Source organism: Perissodus microlepis, chromosome 20 (assembly GCF_051167445.1).
Source record: "Perissodus microlepis isolate ML-2025 ecotype Zambia chromosome 20, ASM5116744v1, whole genome shotgun sequence".
NCBI lineage: Eukaryota > Metazoa > Chordata > Actinopteri > Cichliformes > Cichlidae > Perissodus > Perissodus microlepis.
The window spans coordinates 2,655,547-2,673,228 of record NC_140480.1 but is presented as its reverse complement, the minus strand read 5'-3'; the positions used below and the strand labels follow the sequence as shown (position 1 = coordinate 2,673,228).

The 17,682-nt window shown below is 42.1% G+C and overlaps 1 protein-coding gene across 2 annotated transcripts in view; it reads left to right on the top strand.

Annotated features, from left to right (window-relative positions):
• The window catches only part of znf385a (zinc finger protein 385A), a 58,030-nt gene that overhangs the window by 25,603 nt on the left and 14,745 nt on the right, over positions 1 to 17,682 (top strand). Inside the window, exons 2-3 of one of the 2 annotated variants that reach the window (XM_084916891.1) lie at positions 6,372 to 6,523; positions 11,964 to 12,074. In XM_084916891.1, the coding sequence (XP_084773017.1) occupies positions 6,372 to 6,523; positions 11,964 to 12,074 (263 nt within the window). Of the gene's footprint in view, positions 1 to 6,371; positions 6,524 to 6,563; positions 9,701 to 11,963; positions 12,075 to 17,682 lie in introns of those variants that run through there. The other variant, XM_084916892.1, reaches the window with a different exon arrangement.

Here is a 17,682-nt window from a genome sequence, read left to right as displayed (position 1 = left end):
TTGCAGAAACTAATGACTCAAATTGTTTTTTTACGACCTAACAGAGAAGCACACATCTTTCTTGTCAAAGACAAACACACACAAACATATCTTACATGCAAAGCGAACACAAACAGAGAAGCCTACTCTTATTTGTGGCAGTGAAACAAGTTTCAGCTTCCCCCGCTTTCCCCCTGCATAATCCTCCTATTAAAGCGTAGCATAACACCAGCAGTTCCAGGCAGCAAATCAAACAGATCTTAATCTCCGTCCACCTATCTTGTGTGAATGTATTAACCTTCACAGGAAGCAAGAAATTAGCAGAGGCTTGATGTGACTTTGAAATATTCCGATGCACTCAGCAGCACACTCTGGTGGTTGCTTGCTATCAAAACTGCTTGTGTTTTCCAAGATTTTGCATTGTGACATGCGGACCCCTATACGAGCCTTGCTGCATTCGGTGCAGTGTCCAATGAACCACATCGCTACCTGTCATTCACACTGTGCGAATCCATAATTCATTCCTAGCGCCAGCTGTGGCAGCTATCTGAAGGACGGATTCTGCTGGCACAGCTGTCTGTGAAGAGAGCATCGACAGGTAGACAGAACAGGATACAGTCTGTAGCAAGTCTCTTGGGGCTAATGACCTGTACAGTGCTGCAAAGATTTTGAGGTGACAGTTGACATATCAGGACAAACCTTTGTTACAGGTTGCAGAAACATTGCCTCTTTGTGTGTGTATGTGGACATAAAGGTTCCTTTCTCTATGAAGGACACAGCTTTAAACTCATGGACACAGGTGACTCAAGGGGAATTATGCCCTTCATGAACCAAACAGGACATTCTTCTACTTGTGTAAAAGTGGGTGTTAGACAAAAACTGCATTCAGTCTTTTAGAAAACTGTATGTGCGCATGTACTTATTTCTTTGGTGTGCATTGGTTTGTCTCCTGTGTGTGTATGAATCAGCCATCTGTAGAGTGTGAGTGACTTTTTTTTTCTTTGCATTTGTTCAGGGCTTTTGGCCAAGCCTGTGATCCTGTTGATTGCGCTTATGGTCAAGTGAAAGCCAGCCACAGTGTCCTGTTGGGGCTGAGACTGGAACAGGAATGGATAAGGGTCAAAATTTCATTCTTTCTCCCCTTCTTATACCCTGTGCCCACTCTCTATCATGCTGCCTCCATGGCCTGTAATGAATTGGCTATTCTTCCAGACCTGGGCTCAGCTGTGTACAGCACAAAATTCACACTGAGCTGATCATAAGGCAAACAAGGAAGGAATAAGAGTAAGAAATTTAGAAAACAAATGGAGACAGATGACCAGCTGCTGGTTGCACGCTTTAGCCCGTATGGAATATGGAATTGTAAACTAGCCTTGATCCCACATTAGCTTCACAAATAGTTAAATAATAATAAGATTGTTATTAAGGTCACTACTCTCTCCTCTTTACTGGTTGTGAAGACAGTTGTCCATCTGCAGTAATTAAATCTGCTGTGAATTTGTCCATTTTCAGGCAGAAATCATCTTCTGATTCAGTCAGACTGGACTGACGAGCATTTATGGTCTGTGGTAAACTCAGAATCAGAATATTTTATTAATCCCTGATGAAATTTTGTGGCCACAGTTGCTCCACGACAATAAGAAAAGTTACTGACCAAACATAATCAAATAATACAGTATATTACAAGGTTACAAAATATAATAAAATAGCTCAATTATAAATATCCCAGTATATAGCACAAATTAAATATATATGGTTGAAGCCGAGTTGCCCCTCTTATCAAACTTTTGGAGCTCTGGTCTCTTGTATTCATGTCGCTGAATCAGAGTTCTTTAATCTGAGAGCTCAATGCACTACATGCATACAATAGGTAAACAAAATCACAGTTCATTACTGAATTTACTTCTTCACATAAAATGTTGAAATCCCAAATTATTTTTCGTAGTTGTCATGGCATGTCATTGATTTCAGGCAGGTGCTATGCATCCAGACTTACCAACACATCTGTTGGTTATATTCCTGCATCAAACATATCTGCGGCACTGATTATAAGTTCTTATGTCTCTGTTCCCTCTGGGCAATGAGGAGGACAGGTGCCAGCTTCAGAGCCCAGCAGAAGGGCAAGTTGGCATCCTCACTGTTTCCACCTCCTTCTCCCTGCCCCCACTGCCAACAACCCTGGCACATCTGTGGCCGTCCAGCATGGCTGGTGCCAACTACCCTGCGCCCATTGTTCTCCCCTGAATGCATCCAACGCCCATGGGAAAGAAGGCTGAACACAGCGTGGCGCAATCTACACGGCCTGTTAGATAATCTCAAGACATGAAAAGATTCTCTTAGCCTAGATTCTAGAAACAGCTCTTTGTCTAGCAGAACGGGGGAAGGAAAACACACGATGGTGTTTTCTCCAAAGATTCTTACCAAATCAGCTCTATTTCTTTTCTCTTTTTTTCACATGCGTTGGAGTAAACAAAGCCTTGTATGAGCTTAGTATCACATTTTACGTTCGCATTTTACTTTTATTATATGGAAAACACTGGTTAGCGTATGAAAATCATCACCCTTAAGCATGTTTTCCTTTTTGATTCACCGATTGCTCGAACTGATTTTGAAATAGCTTCTGTTCTTTTCACTGTCTTCACATTAGTGTACGGTATCATCATTTTGGGTGGGGGAGGCAGGATCAGGAAATACAAAAGAAAGGCAGTAACCACATTAATTTGCTCTGATCAACCATCAGTTATGTGTACTTGTATTTTCAGTTTTGCCTCCACTTGTTCAACCCCAAACAGAAACAGCTTTAGGGATTAAATGTGTCACATGGTGAAGCAGGACTGAGGGTCATTTATTAGTGCGTATGCATAAATGGAATGGTAAATAGACTGGTATTTACATAGCACCTTTCTGCTCTAACTGAGCACTCAAAGCATTTTTTTTTTGCTACAAGCCACATTGACCCATTCATACAAACATTCATATAATGCTTTTTTCTATGCATTTAAGCATTTCTCTAACTAGCATGCATAAACTCACATCTGATGTATGAATGGGGGGCAGTTCAATATCTTGCCCAAGAACACTGACATTCAGCTACAGGAGGAGTCGGCGTTACCTGCTGTTGTATTTATACAGTGTAAGCATGAGTGTGTGGCCATTTTCTAAGTATTGGCACATATAACTACTTGGAGTGGTGCTTATTTTCATGCTGTCTCTTGCCCTCAGTACTGTTCATAACCTAGACCTAACTCGATATTCTAATTAAGGTACAAAACGTGTGGTCCTCACAACAAGTGAATAATAAAGGCTCATATGAAGACAAACTCTTCAAAAAAGCCTGCAAATCCAAGCCTTCTGGCAGCGTCCCACAGGCTGTTTATGAGCTCTGATTATGGCCCCTGTTAGCCTGGTAGGATTCCTGGCATGTCAGAGGGTTTAACAACATCCAAATCACTGTCTGAGTTCTCTCAGCTCTTCCAGGCCGCCCTGTCTGTCAATTTCTACCACACATACACTCACACAGAACAGGCTCCAACAGCCACAAGGGAGTACTGAGGAAGGGAATATCAGACTACAGTGAGCAAAGATCCTGTTTTGTCATCACTTACTTTTGCACGCTGTAATTAGTTTTACTAATAACAGTACACATAACAGTTCTTTGATGAACTGTGAAGGCCTTTTGCGATTTAAAGTAAATTGATTTGTTTTTCTTTTAGTCATTTAAAGGGTAGAAAATGCTGTAAAATGGCAGTCACAGACAGCCAAGTTGCTTACTCTGTTTGTCCTCCTGTCTGCAACAAAAATTTTTTATATATGTGTAGTATTTGCACAGAAGCCATTAGAGGAGACTTCTTGTTATTACTCATTTACAATTTATTGTTTTATCAGCTCTGACTTCATTGACGTCTGGTCCGTAAAAGCCAAGTGGGAGCACTTAAACACATGCACTTGTTTACACACTGCACATAAAATGCCCATATGTTTGCGAAAATGCATTTGTGCACTTGTCATACTCCTGCACCATATAACAATTTGTTCAGTTAACATTGTAAGGAGATCCCCAGAGAGAGATTAAATTACTAGGATAAATATATGGTGCAGCCACACTCTGATTTATGCACGCTGACAAACACACATATGTCTTGGGCTCAAGGGCCAACTGCTCTTCTTGCTCATGTCTGGTCCACAGCTCCATTCACTTCCTCGGATTTCAGCTCCTTGTGTTGCTGCAGAGACGCGTTTTGCCCTCCACTCAGCCAATCTCTCTGTAAGCCTGCCAGACACTGCCTGACCCGCTGCCAGTAACGGTCTCAGTGTTCAAGGACAGACTCGCTGGGGAGCTGCAAACATTACTGCTGTGCAATTTCAGCTAACAGAGTCTCACTCCATACAAGCAAAACACACATTCACACATGAACTTGTACAAAGATGCTAAAGGAGACGATGTATCGAGACATGGCACGACGCCATGATAAATGCAGTGAAGAATCATTGTATTAGTGATGCAGCCCTGATAGAGGACAAACTGGCTTCATCAGTTACTTCTAATCCTCTTTCATCAGAAGCTACATTTACGAGGAGTTTAGATTAAAGGGTGAACTCTGCATGTTTACAAGTGTACATATTTAATTAGGAAAACTAAAAAACCTGTCACTTTTTTTTTTTAAACCTAATGTAAAATGAAAGAGTTTAAGATTGCTGAGTCAGACTGCACCAGCTGGAAAACCAGCAGGCAAGAAGTCTCAAACTTGTTTCACATGTTGTAAGAATAATTGTGTGGTTTTGTGCTTTCATACACGTGTTTGCATGTGTATATGTTTGGTTTGTTTAGACTAGAAAATTTAAATGCTTAACTAGAGGTAATGATGCAGTCCTCTGCACCTCGAGGCCTACAGATGCGTAGCAGAAGGCAGCTGAGACAGCACTTTCACTCCAGCCCGACAAAGTCAATCCCCCCCCCCCGCTCTCTCTTTCTTATCCCTTTCTCTCCCACTCACTCTAATCCAAACTTCGGCGACTCCATCTGGTAACATAGTCTTCAAAGCAGCAGTCATAATATTTTCTCTGTTTACATTCAGTTGACATAAAGCTTGATGAAATCGCAGAGGTGTCAAATAATGCCCAAATTAGCATGTGAAAGTGTGGAGGAAGGTAGAAAAGCACTGCTGTGGAAACCACGGTGAGGGATGGCAAGTAACAGAGCAAAAAAAGTAGCTTAGAGCAATCCCGAAAAGGAGAGCGGCAGAGCTTTAAGTCTCGGAGGAATTTGAAAGCCATAGAAATCCAGTTGCGGATATTAAGAGGCTTAATCTAAGAGCTTGCTGAGGCTGAGTTTTGCTGTTTGGGCCCCATCACTATCATCCTTGACAGAGGTTAGAGAGGAGACGAGAGGGAATAAGGAGGAAAAGGAAGAGAAGCCAGATGGGAGCAATGGGGAGAATAGGAAACTGAGTATCATTAAGGCAGCCTCACATGTTTCTTATAGGCGAATTAAATATTGCGTGTGTGTGTGTGCGCGTGTGCATGTGTATCTCTCTGTGTGCAAGGGTACCCTTGCAGTAGTTTTCTTAAGTGACTGCGTTTTTCAATTTCTTTAGAAATCCAGCCAAATGAAGTATGTGGTACTTCTTCTTTCATTCATACTATAATTAGACTCAACTAAGTGATCCAGCTGTAGTGCACAACACAGGATGACATAAAGCAGCGCTGCCTGAGATGGAACTCATTATCATCAAGCTGCAGATGTCTCCCAGGAGAGGAGAGAAGAAGAGAGCACACTGGCAGACAGGTGGATAAGAGGAATCCCCTCTGCCTCTGTGGCATCCTTTTCTTCCTTATGGCATTCCTGTTTCGGGGATGTGAATCATTCAGTCCACAAAACCCTCAACATCATTCTATATTTATTAAAGCAATGTCACACTTTGTAGATTCAGTCTTGCCAACACGTCTGGAAAACCAGAAGATCTGTGCAGCAATCAATGAAAAGCCCTTAACTGACCAAATGCATCCTTTTTCCTCACTGTGTAGAAACTGTATGCTTCTATGGGGCGTCACATAGCTTTGTTCTGTCCACAGAGAGATAATTGCTTTTGCGGTGAAATTAAACATTATTGTGCATTTTGGAATTCAGCTGCACCTTCCAGGAAACAACTGTACACAGCCTGTTAGATAATCTCAAGACATGAAAAGATTCTCTTAGCCTAAAAGCACATGTTTTTGTTGTTTTTTCCCTTCCTCTCTCTGTCTCTTGCTTTAATTTGTATTCTTTATATCACCTAAAGACACTGTTTAAATTCTCTGTCACACATTTGAGTAAACACAGCCCGGAGCCTGGGCTCATGAATGCTGGAAAATACCGTGCATACTTATGTATCTCTGTCTCTTTCTGTGTTTAGGAGGCATCAATCGAGCTGGGGCAGCAGTGCCGACATTCTTACGGACCCCCACAGTGATCCAACCCCACTTGGACATGAAGCCCTTCCTGCAGTTCCCAGTGGAGACCCCCCCTCCTCCACACAGCATGAGCCTCTTCCACAACTTCAATACGGTAAGAGTTGCTGCAGACAACAAGCACAAACACTGCAGCCTTTTAAGTCATCGACTGCAGCGAGAAAAACGCACGACGCAAAATTGTAAATGTTGTACTGGGTGCTGGAGGTTACCGCCGTTATGCTTTAACTTGCACTCTTCTCTGCGTACAGTTTTGAATGCAATAGTCAGCTTTAAGGTATGTCTAAAATTTTTAGGTTGTGCTGCCACATCTAGATTAACAATGTATGTTGAGACACACTGGACTGTATATTAAGGAACCAGGACTATTTTCAAAGCCGTAAAATCGTAGCCATATAATTAAAGAACAGTTTTAAGGCCATCCCTATAACTAACAACATCAAACGCCGCAGTTTGTTTGATGTAATATTTTTTTTCTTTTAAAGGAGAGGAGGCTTCCTGTTCCTTCTACCTCAGGCATTTAGATTAGACCATAGAGACATTTACCATTTCACCAACTCAGCATAATGTGGCACCTGCTCCTCCAGACTCCGCTGAACAATGTCAACACATTTCTCATCAGCAATATGTAAATTCACTGAACTGTATATGTACTCTACTGGGGCAATGCTATTTGCGGACCATGGCTTCAACAGGGTTATGTGTCACCCTGGTATATTTAGCTGCAGTCTGCAACAAGACAACATAATAACCTTTCACTAATTGGAAATATCTGGCATGAGCTTTGACTGTGCATGGCCCTACAGGGATTGTAACAGGAGTCCAGACACTCTTAAACACATTTTAACAATATAGTCATTTTAATAGGCCTCAATGGACCATGACATAAGTGGAAGCATTTTCACTACCAAACTGCACTACACCCAGCAGACATGCATTAATAGAGATACTGAGATTATGCAGGCACTCGGTTTCCATTCTGGCCTCTGTTAGCGTAGCCCTAAAATCATTCTTGCTTGATTTTATTTCCTGTCTTGCTGCCTCTGCAACACTCCCTCTGGACTTCCTCTCACCTATTCTGTAACGTCCATCCGCTCACCATCCTCCTTTTCAACGAGTCAACTAGGTAGGAAGGCCCACAGGGACGCTGTGAATGTTAATAGGTGTTGCTGCTGATGACTGCGAGGTAACCGTTAGTGCTGTTTTACAGCTCTGTGGCCAGGAGATGGGGCCATAAGAGAAGCTGTAAGGGCATTCTGACCTTACAGCGTACTCATAGTATACGCAGCACATTCAAAAGCATGAAGAAATGACTTACTAATATATCACTGTTGGTGTTTGCAAGGAGAGCTTCTGTTGCCTGAAGTGTATGACATAATCTCACATTTTATTAGATATGTGGCATGTATGTGGTGTAAATATGCTGCAGATATGGAAACCGCTTTGTTTGCCCCTAAATGAGGCTCTGTTTTGACGTTTTGCTGGGATATCCTAGCTTTCAGCGTTCCCAGAGTTTATTATGTTCAATGTAGTGCTGTGAAGATGAGTAAATTTATACAGGAAGATCTAGAATAAGAGAGTAAGTGTCCACAGCTCCATTTACATCTTATACTGTTTTGTTTTGGAGGTTTTTATATGGATTGTTAGGCTGAACTGGGGCTATTTCACATAACATTTCAAGTGCTTTTGATGTTTCCTGGCACTTTTCTGCACCATTGCACAGTAACACATTATGATCCACAAAATATCTCAATGAAGGTACAGCACTGCAATGAGCTGACAGCTAGTTGTTCCATCATTCTGCCTTAATAAGTGATCTGCGCTGAGTTTGTACAGCCTTAATGAGGCTCTACTTCACATTGAGGGTTATTAGCCCCATAGCGGAGGAATGGCCTCTCCTAAAGCCATATACAGCTTTTAATAGTCCTTTAATGTGATTTGTCCTCCACCTGCCTGTCTCGTGCAATGTGCCTGTAGACAATGATGAGGCTGAATTATTTATCTGCATCAGCTGGTACTGATACCGACATAAAACTGCTCATAAAACTCTGAGTAAAACTCAGAGTTGTGTTGCCTGCACTGTTTGCTGAAGCTACACAATCACATGACTTCTTGGTCCAGTATAATCATGTGCAGTTGTTGAATCTTAACTACTGTGTATATCTTTTCTCACTCTCCCCCTAACAAAAATAATTGTAGTACAGCAAGACATGACTAATAGCTCATTATCTAAACAGTACACATTTATGTTTTGTCCAGCACCACATGTGGCCCTGTCATCACTTTGGTGTGAATATGTCACATCCAATAAATATTTGTCTAGCTAGAGTTTCATGCAAGTGTGAGTTCTGGGTTTGTAGGGGAGGTGCAGGCTACAGTGGTGGATGACGACATTCGATGGATGGTGTGAATTAAAGATGGGAATTGCTCTGCCTCCTCCAGTTCATCAGGACTGTAGGCCTTCCACTTTATCATTTCCTTTTATCAGTGCTCGCATGTTTTTCTAGCAGCTTGAAAGGACACGGCTGTGGGGCTCTTGTACACCTGAGTCACATGTGAACCTCAGCTCTGGCTCATAGGTAGTAAAAACAAAGCTGAAGTTGCACTGAAAACCTAAAGAAAGCCTAAACAGCAAAGTCAGGAATCAAGAAGTTGATTAGCTAAGAACCTGACCTATGAGCATAATTGATAAAAACACTGTTATCAGTAAATTCTTATCAATATCCATACCAAGGCTATTCAGCACTCCTAGAAGAGTGAGAGTTTGGCAGGAGGAGAGTAGGATACATAATCCTGGGTGCACATGGGCAGACTGACAGACCATGGGGAAGAGTGAGAGAGGGAGAGGGAGGAGAAAACTGGAAAGCAGAGAAGGAAGTGCATTATAGTGGAGTGTGAGGCAGAGAGGGAATGTAGTTGAGAATAGAGGAGGAGGAGACTGAAAAAAGGGACAGGCACTTGTTAGGTCATGTGTTGAAAAAAGAAGTAAGGGAGAGATTTCTCTTAAAGCATCTCAAAAGAGAAGCAGACGGTGTGCTGAAAGGAAAAAAAGATATCGCAGCTACCAATGCTTCACTAGGCATAAGCTCAGTTTTTGTGAGCTAGTCTGTATTCAGCATTGACCACCTACCAAGCAGGCTGAATGAGTAAAGATAGTGCACCACAAGCTCTGAGCCTTGCACATGCTGAGACCCAAACACATACCTTGGCCAGCAGTACACACACAGGAGGACCAATGCAGCTCCAAGCTTCTACAGACAAAGAGGAGATGAAGGTAAGTACCTAAAATTCAAAGAGCTTGTCACATTTTTGTCGGTCCAACTGTGTCTTAAACTGGGCCAGCTTAATTTGTGCTTCAAAGGCTGTTTTCGTCTGGCACAGTGTGGACCTTACTGTGACTGTCACAATGGCTCTACTGAGAGTCATGCTGTAGTGCACTCTCCCCTGGTGGGTTTTAGCTGATCAAACGAACTAAAGAAAGACTAACTAAGACAGAATGAAAACACAGTAAAGAATGGGAAGAAAATAAGAAGAATAAGCTTGGGTGATATTTGAGTGTTTGGAGTTTTAAGGCTGCATGGAGCTGTTGACATGACTGCCGAGTGATGCTAAAGTCAGCGGTCTGCGGTCTGTGTGCTCTGCTTACCTCACCACATTCACACAGCTCCACAATAACATGAAGTTTCCATTATTTTCCCAGATAAATGTAAACTTTGTAATATGTTTGATTTCTAATTTTTTTATGAGAATGTACAGTTACAGTTATGGATGTTCACAAAATTATATGAGCGAGTTTTGGAAAATCCCACTGCAGTTACATCATAGTGCTCTCCTCCTATTTCATGAGAACATGTTTTGGAGAGAGTTTGGAGAAGAGGCCATGCGAGCAACATTCCAAAGACATTTGCTGGCAGCTGGACTGTGTTTTCAACAGCTGAATTAACTGGATGGGTCATAACTGACCCACACCCAGACTGGTGGAATGACTGCGGAGAAGCCCATGATTCATGCGGTTACGCCACCAGGCAGGTTCAAATTCTTGCTAAACTCTATCTAGTCTGGGTCACATTATGGACACTGAGAGAAAGAAATTTTTCTACACTTTGGAAAGATTTGATAAAACACAGTGTCACTTTTTAAAAATGAATAGGAAGCTTAATGCAGTCCTGGTGTAGAAGTTTGTGCTGGCTAAAGCTTAGTTCTTGTTGTTTAGATGTTCACGCAGTAAACATTTGTAATTGTTCAATATATCTTCCACCCCAGCCCTCCCCATTAATCTGTCCTCACAGCCAGAGCAGCAGAGCTTTCTTTATACAGTTTCTTGGGAGAGAAACAGAGACAGTCTTGGAACGTGGAAAAGAGATAAGCATGCTTGATGTGAGAATGTCCAGCTTGGGCCTCTTTCTCTTTCCCTCCAACTCTCTGCTCTTCTTTTTCTCATTCGCTCACTCATTCTCTCCTCCAGATGGTATGTTTCTGTGCCTTCCGGCCACAGCTGGGTGGCTGAAATGTCTTGTGGCTCCTCCCCTTAATCTTTAATTTTTCTTTATTTTTGCTTCTTTTTGTTGGGAGTTGCCAAGCAACGAGCACTGTGCAAAAAAAAAAAAAAAGTTATTTGAGTCTAAGTAACAACAATATTTGTTTAAGCCCCTTCTATCCTGTCCTTCACTCCTCGGGATGTTGAGCTGCTTCTATATTGGATGAGACTGTGCCTCTCAGTGTAACAAGGCTTAAAGAAAAGCTTAGTAAATAGTCCAAAATACAGTAATGAATCAAAAGTGAGTTATTTTGCATCTGCCTGGCACTGCATTATGCTTTCATTACTCTTGGTGGACACACTTGAACGTTTCCTCGCTGTCTTTTGAATTCAAAATACAAAGTTTTGTATCCTTTTGTTCTTCAGGCCACGGATTTTTTTGCTTCATTCTTCTTGCGTACCCGCGCACTGCTACATCAGTCTTTGTTTATGATTGTTGCTTACTTTAGCTGTAGACAGTTGTCTGAGGTCGAAATATAAGCCAGCCACTGAATCCAGAGTAATGCTAAGGTCAACCAAACAGTGATTGCTTGATAAATTCGGCTTCAAACACAAACAGTCCAGTACGGGCCGGGTCTTTTGTGTCTGGGACAGAATTTATACGGGCAGCTTAACTGCTGAGGGCTGCTAAGCAAGTTAGTTAAATTTATACAAGGTGCTTAACACCACAGAGATGATGGATGTCCCAGCTGAAGCAATTAGCACAGAGACAGTATTATGCTACAATGTAGTGAGGATCCAGAACCATCAGATTCCTAATCGTGGGGATGCAACAGGTGTCTCGGTTGTAGCAACAAACTGTCAACACTGCTGACCACTGTTTGCTGAAGTGAATTACAGATATCATCGAACAGACTCTGTAACTGCTCTTTAACTGTGAACCTTATGCATTCTGCATGTGGTCATTTTGGTTTAGTCTATTGCACGTTATGACAGCTTGGCCCATTGAGCTGTGGCACCAGTGTGAATTATAGCTGCTCTCTGTCTTTCACTCTGGCAGATGGACCCGGTGCAAAAGGCTGTGATCAACCACACATTTGGAGTTCCTCTGATCAAGACCAAGCGACCAGTCATCTCCTGCAACGTCTGCCAGATCCGCTTCAACTCAGAGGTAAATAAATAAATGACGACACACTCACACAACATCACTGCCTCTCATCTTGTTTTCATTTTCTTTATGGCACTGAAAATATTTTAATTTTCTCCAAGTAAGAATCAACCTTTTATTTGTTTCGGAGGACTGTTTGTCCTGGTCTGCTCCCGCTGGAAGCTGGAACTAACAAAGCGGATGTGGTGCATTTGTTTGGGTTATGTGTTGGCCATTGCGACCTGACTGGAATTTAATTTGTTTCAAGGCAGCGTAGACTAAAGTAGTGCACTGCAGCACAGAGGCTTAAGCGGTCCTGATGAATGTGTGAACGAGGAATAAAATTCTGGATTTTGGATTTTCTGTTGTTCATCAGTACTGATAAGTTTGATCTTAAAGTTGTAGATTTCCATTTCTCTCTATAGAAAATATTAAACTTTAAAAAGCTTAATTAATTGGGAACTCCTAATTGGAATTTATTTGCACGTTATACTCTCGGGCAATTCGCAGACACAACTGATGACAAATTAATGAAAGCAAAAAATCATGGAAGTATTTTATGAGTTGTGATGCCAAATATTTTTTCCTTTTTTGTGTCAACAAATAGGATAGACCCATGACAAAATCAGTACCAAATGTCATATGTGTAGTGTATAATTTGGCTGCAATACTCCCTATTCAGTGTTGCAGACTTCAGGGCCAGGGGGTTCAACCATCCACAATACACAACATTAAGGAGTGGGTCAGGGCTATATATACACATCAGATCTACAATCATGGTTTCCGTGTGGTCAGGGAGCTGCAAGGCTGTAATCATGAAGCTTCTCTTAGCCGGGATCTGTCCTGTATATCTTCACAAGAAACAGGAAACAGTTAACTCGAGATGTTTATATAATGGAATACTTTAAGACCCAAGGATTGGGAGCCAATACTGACTTTTAGTTAAGACGTGTTCTTTTGTATGAAGTTACAATCAATAAAGGATCTGAAGACTTTGAATATTAGATTTTATGGTTAAAATATTGCCTAAAGAACAATAAGATACTTGCTGTGAAGAACCTAACCTGCTGTCCCCTGAAATCGTATGAAGGTTAAAATTTAACAAAAGCAAGCGCAATTATTTAGAAGTATGCAGGGAGCATTTCTGCTTGGAAGCCATGTTCATGTGTGAATGATCTTTACACCAGCACCCTGCAGAGATTAATTTCTTCTCTTTGTCATTCACTGACGTCAGCTTGAGAGTGGTATCTGGCCATGATCTTCTCTGCTCAGGGAAAGGTGACTCTTTTTCCCTTAGTACTATATCAGTGTTTAGTGCAGTGGTGTGCGTTGCAAAGTTTGGGAGATATCAGGCTGTAACTGTCACAGCGAGTGAGAAGAGCCGTGTGGAAGAAATGAAGGAGGATCCAAGCGCAGGCAGTCGTGAAGGTGGTTTATTGAATAAACGGCAAAGGGAAAACGGCAAATGAAGACAAACTAAACTATACTGGAAAACAACTAAACTACGGCGCAGAAACCAGAACACAAACATGAAGGAGGGCGAGCAGAGGCAGACGATGGTAGACAGCAGGGAACACACGGATGAAACATGGTGAATACACAGACGGACCAGCAACTACAATGACAGAGGACACGACTTAAATACACACAGAGAAACACAGGGGAATTACACACAGGTGGTGGACACAGCTGGGAATAATCAACAAGATGAGACAGAGGTAAAACTGAACACACTCACATGAGACGCAGACCTTCACAATAAAACAGGAAACGAGAACACTACACCAAGACGCAGACCTGACACTGAGAGACAGACAGACAGAGAATGACACATGGAACCTGAACTAAACTAAACGTGAGATACAACCGAGAACAAATCCTTAAACATGAATAAACAGAAACATAGAATTCTAATAATAATCATCATTATAATAACAATACTCATAGCGCCCAAAACCACAACAATCATTCAAAAATAAACTAATCAATCAAAACTCAAAATACTGGGTCGACACTGACCCAGAACCGTGACAGTAGAGATGTCTGCTTTCTCTTGAATCGAATAAAACAGATGAGCATTTGGTGGTCAGAGAATCAAAGAAATACTTTTCTTTTCAAATCCAGCATCAATATGTTTCTCATTCTGGGTAGGTGGATGCAGTCCTGTGTGGTGGCTGTAGTTTGGAAAAACACAACAAAGTTTTTTTGATGGCTACTAGAAAAAGATGTTGTTACTGTCAAAAATATGCAAAGCAAATGTCAAATATATTTTTTTAACTAACATTGCCAAAACTCAGCCGCTCACCACAAAATAACGTAAATGGATAAACAACACTACAAGCCAAGTAAAATATGTGTTATGACCCGATTCAAAAGCCACAACATAAAGTAAAAACTGACAGAGTTTGTAGAAACATTGCCTTTTTAAAAATGACATAAAAATCTCAGCTAAAGCTTACAGCCCACAATGAGATCTGGCAAAAAGTCTAGTCCAAGTGGACCTTGGGGATGCCTATGTCCACACCTCATCAAATATACAATAAGCAATAAGCAATTAAGCCCTCTTGCAGTATTACTGCAAGGAGAGTAGATAGCAGAGGGATATATCATGTAAATTTAATTCGGCTATATACTGTCCCTTTAATCGAGTAAAAGTCTTGTTAATAAGTTAGTGTTTTTCCAGATCAGCTTTAACTCCCATTACCTGGACAGGTAAAAACATACTGCAGTGCATCATCAATGTCAGACTTGCAGTCTTGCCCTAGTTGTGACTCCCCATCCACACTTTTTGCGTCTCAGGCGTACAAGGCTGATGGGGTGGGTGGGTGAGTGGGCAGCGTGGACAAGTTTGTGAATGCGATCACTTGAGAATGAGGCAATGTAGGAGCTTTAAATTGAAAGCATAGGTGTATCTACTAAAATCTCAGACGAGTTTGAATCACAGCGATCTCGTCCCCAAGGTCAAAGTTTTCTTAAATTCTTGTGAATGGGATAAGTCCAGAATGTGGCTATTTAGAACTTTTAAATTGATACCATTTATGTATCTACTGGGAGAATGAGAGGAATACAGGCAGATGCCAGTATTTTTGTTTTTATTTGGAGATTATGTATCGGAATTTCATGAGCAGGACCACGCCTCCAAACACGCTCCTTCCGGTTGTCATCTATATAGGTTCCTCCAGTTCTGCAAGCTGTTCATTCTCGTTTACGAGCCCCACCCTTCCTCCCTCCTTGTTCTCAATTCTTTAACTTCTTCATTTCTATTTAGTGCGTGGGGATCTGCCGGGCCCGGGAGCCATTGCCAGTCCCCTTCGAGGCCTTTCCCAAACCGCAGCTCGATTCATGTCAAAGCCTTCACTTTTACCTACTAAAACACTGTCAAACCTAAAATGAGGACATGGGCCTCTGAGCTAGTGAAATCAAATTCAAATGAATATATGATGGATGAAGATAATACAGTGAGAAATACTAAAGGAGAATCTGATGTTGCATTCTCAGCTTCATTTTCAAGCTCGGGCACTGTCCTTGATGTAGACATTCTTTTCCTTTATCTGCCATATGTGAGCTGAAAACATTTTTGGGTGAAAGAAGAAAGCGAGTGGGCTTTTTATGGAATGTCATGGCTACTGTATTTGTCTTGCTTTACCTCCTGTCTCCCACCCACGTTCTCTTCATTTCCCACATCATTTTGCCATTATTTTTTTCATCCCATATGATCATTCTCTACTGTCTCTCTCTCTTCTTTTGCCTGTCTCTCTCTCTCTAAGGAACCTTTTCCCCTTCTTGCTGGCTGTCTCCCTCTCTCATGGTGCATTATTTACTGTGTGGAAATGCCCAAAATTGCCTGCCACTACTTATTATAAGATGCATTCGTCAAGGGCATGGATTAGTGTCTGGCTCTGACAGCCCCAGTGCATCTTGGGAAAGTGGTAGAGAGGAGACTTGAAGGGGAGGGGCAGGAGGAAAGGATAAGGGGGGAGACAGTTTGTGCCCCATTGTCTCTGCATTGTGTGTGTCCGTGTAAAGAACTTAATGGTGGTTTATGCAGAATAACCTTGATGCCACGCTGCATTAGTGACATCACAGGCTCTGTGGAGCTGCATTGACCAGCGTCACAACTGCTGCAGTATGCTGATATGCATCTCTTATTTTCATCCGCTTCCTCCCTGCTTATCTTTTCTCCTCCAACCATATTCACTTCGCTTCTTGCTTGCTTTTTGTCTCTCTTTTCTTTTTCTCCCTCTCTTCCTATTTCTTCCTTTAGAAATGCAGCTCTGCAGTAGCTCTGCTTTAATAACACAACTCCCCCCTCAGAGTGATGATCATGTAGGAAAGCAGTTGTTCACTTCAAACTCTCTGCATAATGAAACACATGCATCACAAACTGGCGTGGTGCAGTTTTTATTCTCTCTGAGATTTGTGTCTCTTTATATCCTTTCCATTCTGAGAGCAGCTTTTTTTGCGTTTACCTTCTCTGACTTTCAGTTCCCTGTGCTTCCTTTTCCCTTCATTCTCCCTCCCTCCTCTCCGCCCAGGACCTCACAGTGACACTCAGCTGCTTGGTAGTTGATCCCTTTGACTTGCTGGGAGAAGTCAAGAAAACCTCTGTGCCCGCTTTGCCACGCACTGCCATATACCTTTTAATCTTCCCACATTCCCCTCTTCATCATGAGAGATTACTTCTCTTTCAGCAGTCTACACCTCCACCCCTTTCTGCCTGCATGCAGCTCTCTCCACCTTGATCTGTAGGCTTTGCAAGTGCAGGTCCTTAAGACCCCTTTGACAGGGTACAGTTACAGCCTGATGTGTCATCCTGGTTTAAAAGAAACATGTGATCTTCTTACTTGCTTCAGCCAGTGCTCAGTGTTTGCCATGCCAGCTCGTTTGATAGATGCTGCCAGGCACAGGCACACACTCACACAGACACACACAAAGCAAATATAGACAACAGGGTTCAGTAACATTAATCATCACCCCCTGCCTGTTTTGCCGAGCCAGTCTATCGCCACACTTGAGCCTCTGGTCAGCACGATGTCCTAAGTGTCAGTCAAATTCCTGAGGCAGCTGTCAACGACTCATCCCTGGTAACCAACTGTAATCCTGCTACTTAATAAATATCTTCATCATTGGTCCCTTGATGCAATCACATGCCATGGCACATCAGTTCACTTGACTTACAAGTGCAGTACTGACTGAATATGTCTATATCAGCAAGTAGCTACTTATGTTTTCATAGTTGGACACATACTGTGAGAGAGGGGTGATGAAAAAAAGGGGCCATAATCCTATATTTGTGTGAGTGTGAGTGTGCGTGTGTGAGAGGGAGTCAGTGAGCCAGTGAAATGACGTGTGTTTCTGTTTTATAGTCACCATATTGTGAAGCCAGACAGCTATGTATAGCAACCCCGCATCACATACGTCGCATTTTACCCGACTTCCAAACATCTGTGCAGTAACACAGAGGCTAGAAACAGACAGTCCCATATTCTCTTCACAAATAACTCACTTGTTTACTCAGTGAGCAAACACATTAGGCAGTAGAGAGCATGTCATCAGGAGATTGGACACAGTGACTTCCATAATAAATCTCTGCAGCATTTTTTGTCTTTGCTGGAATGCCGGCTGAGCGTGC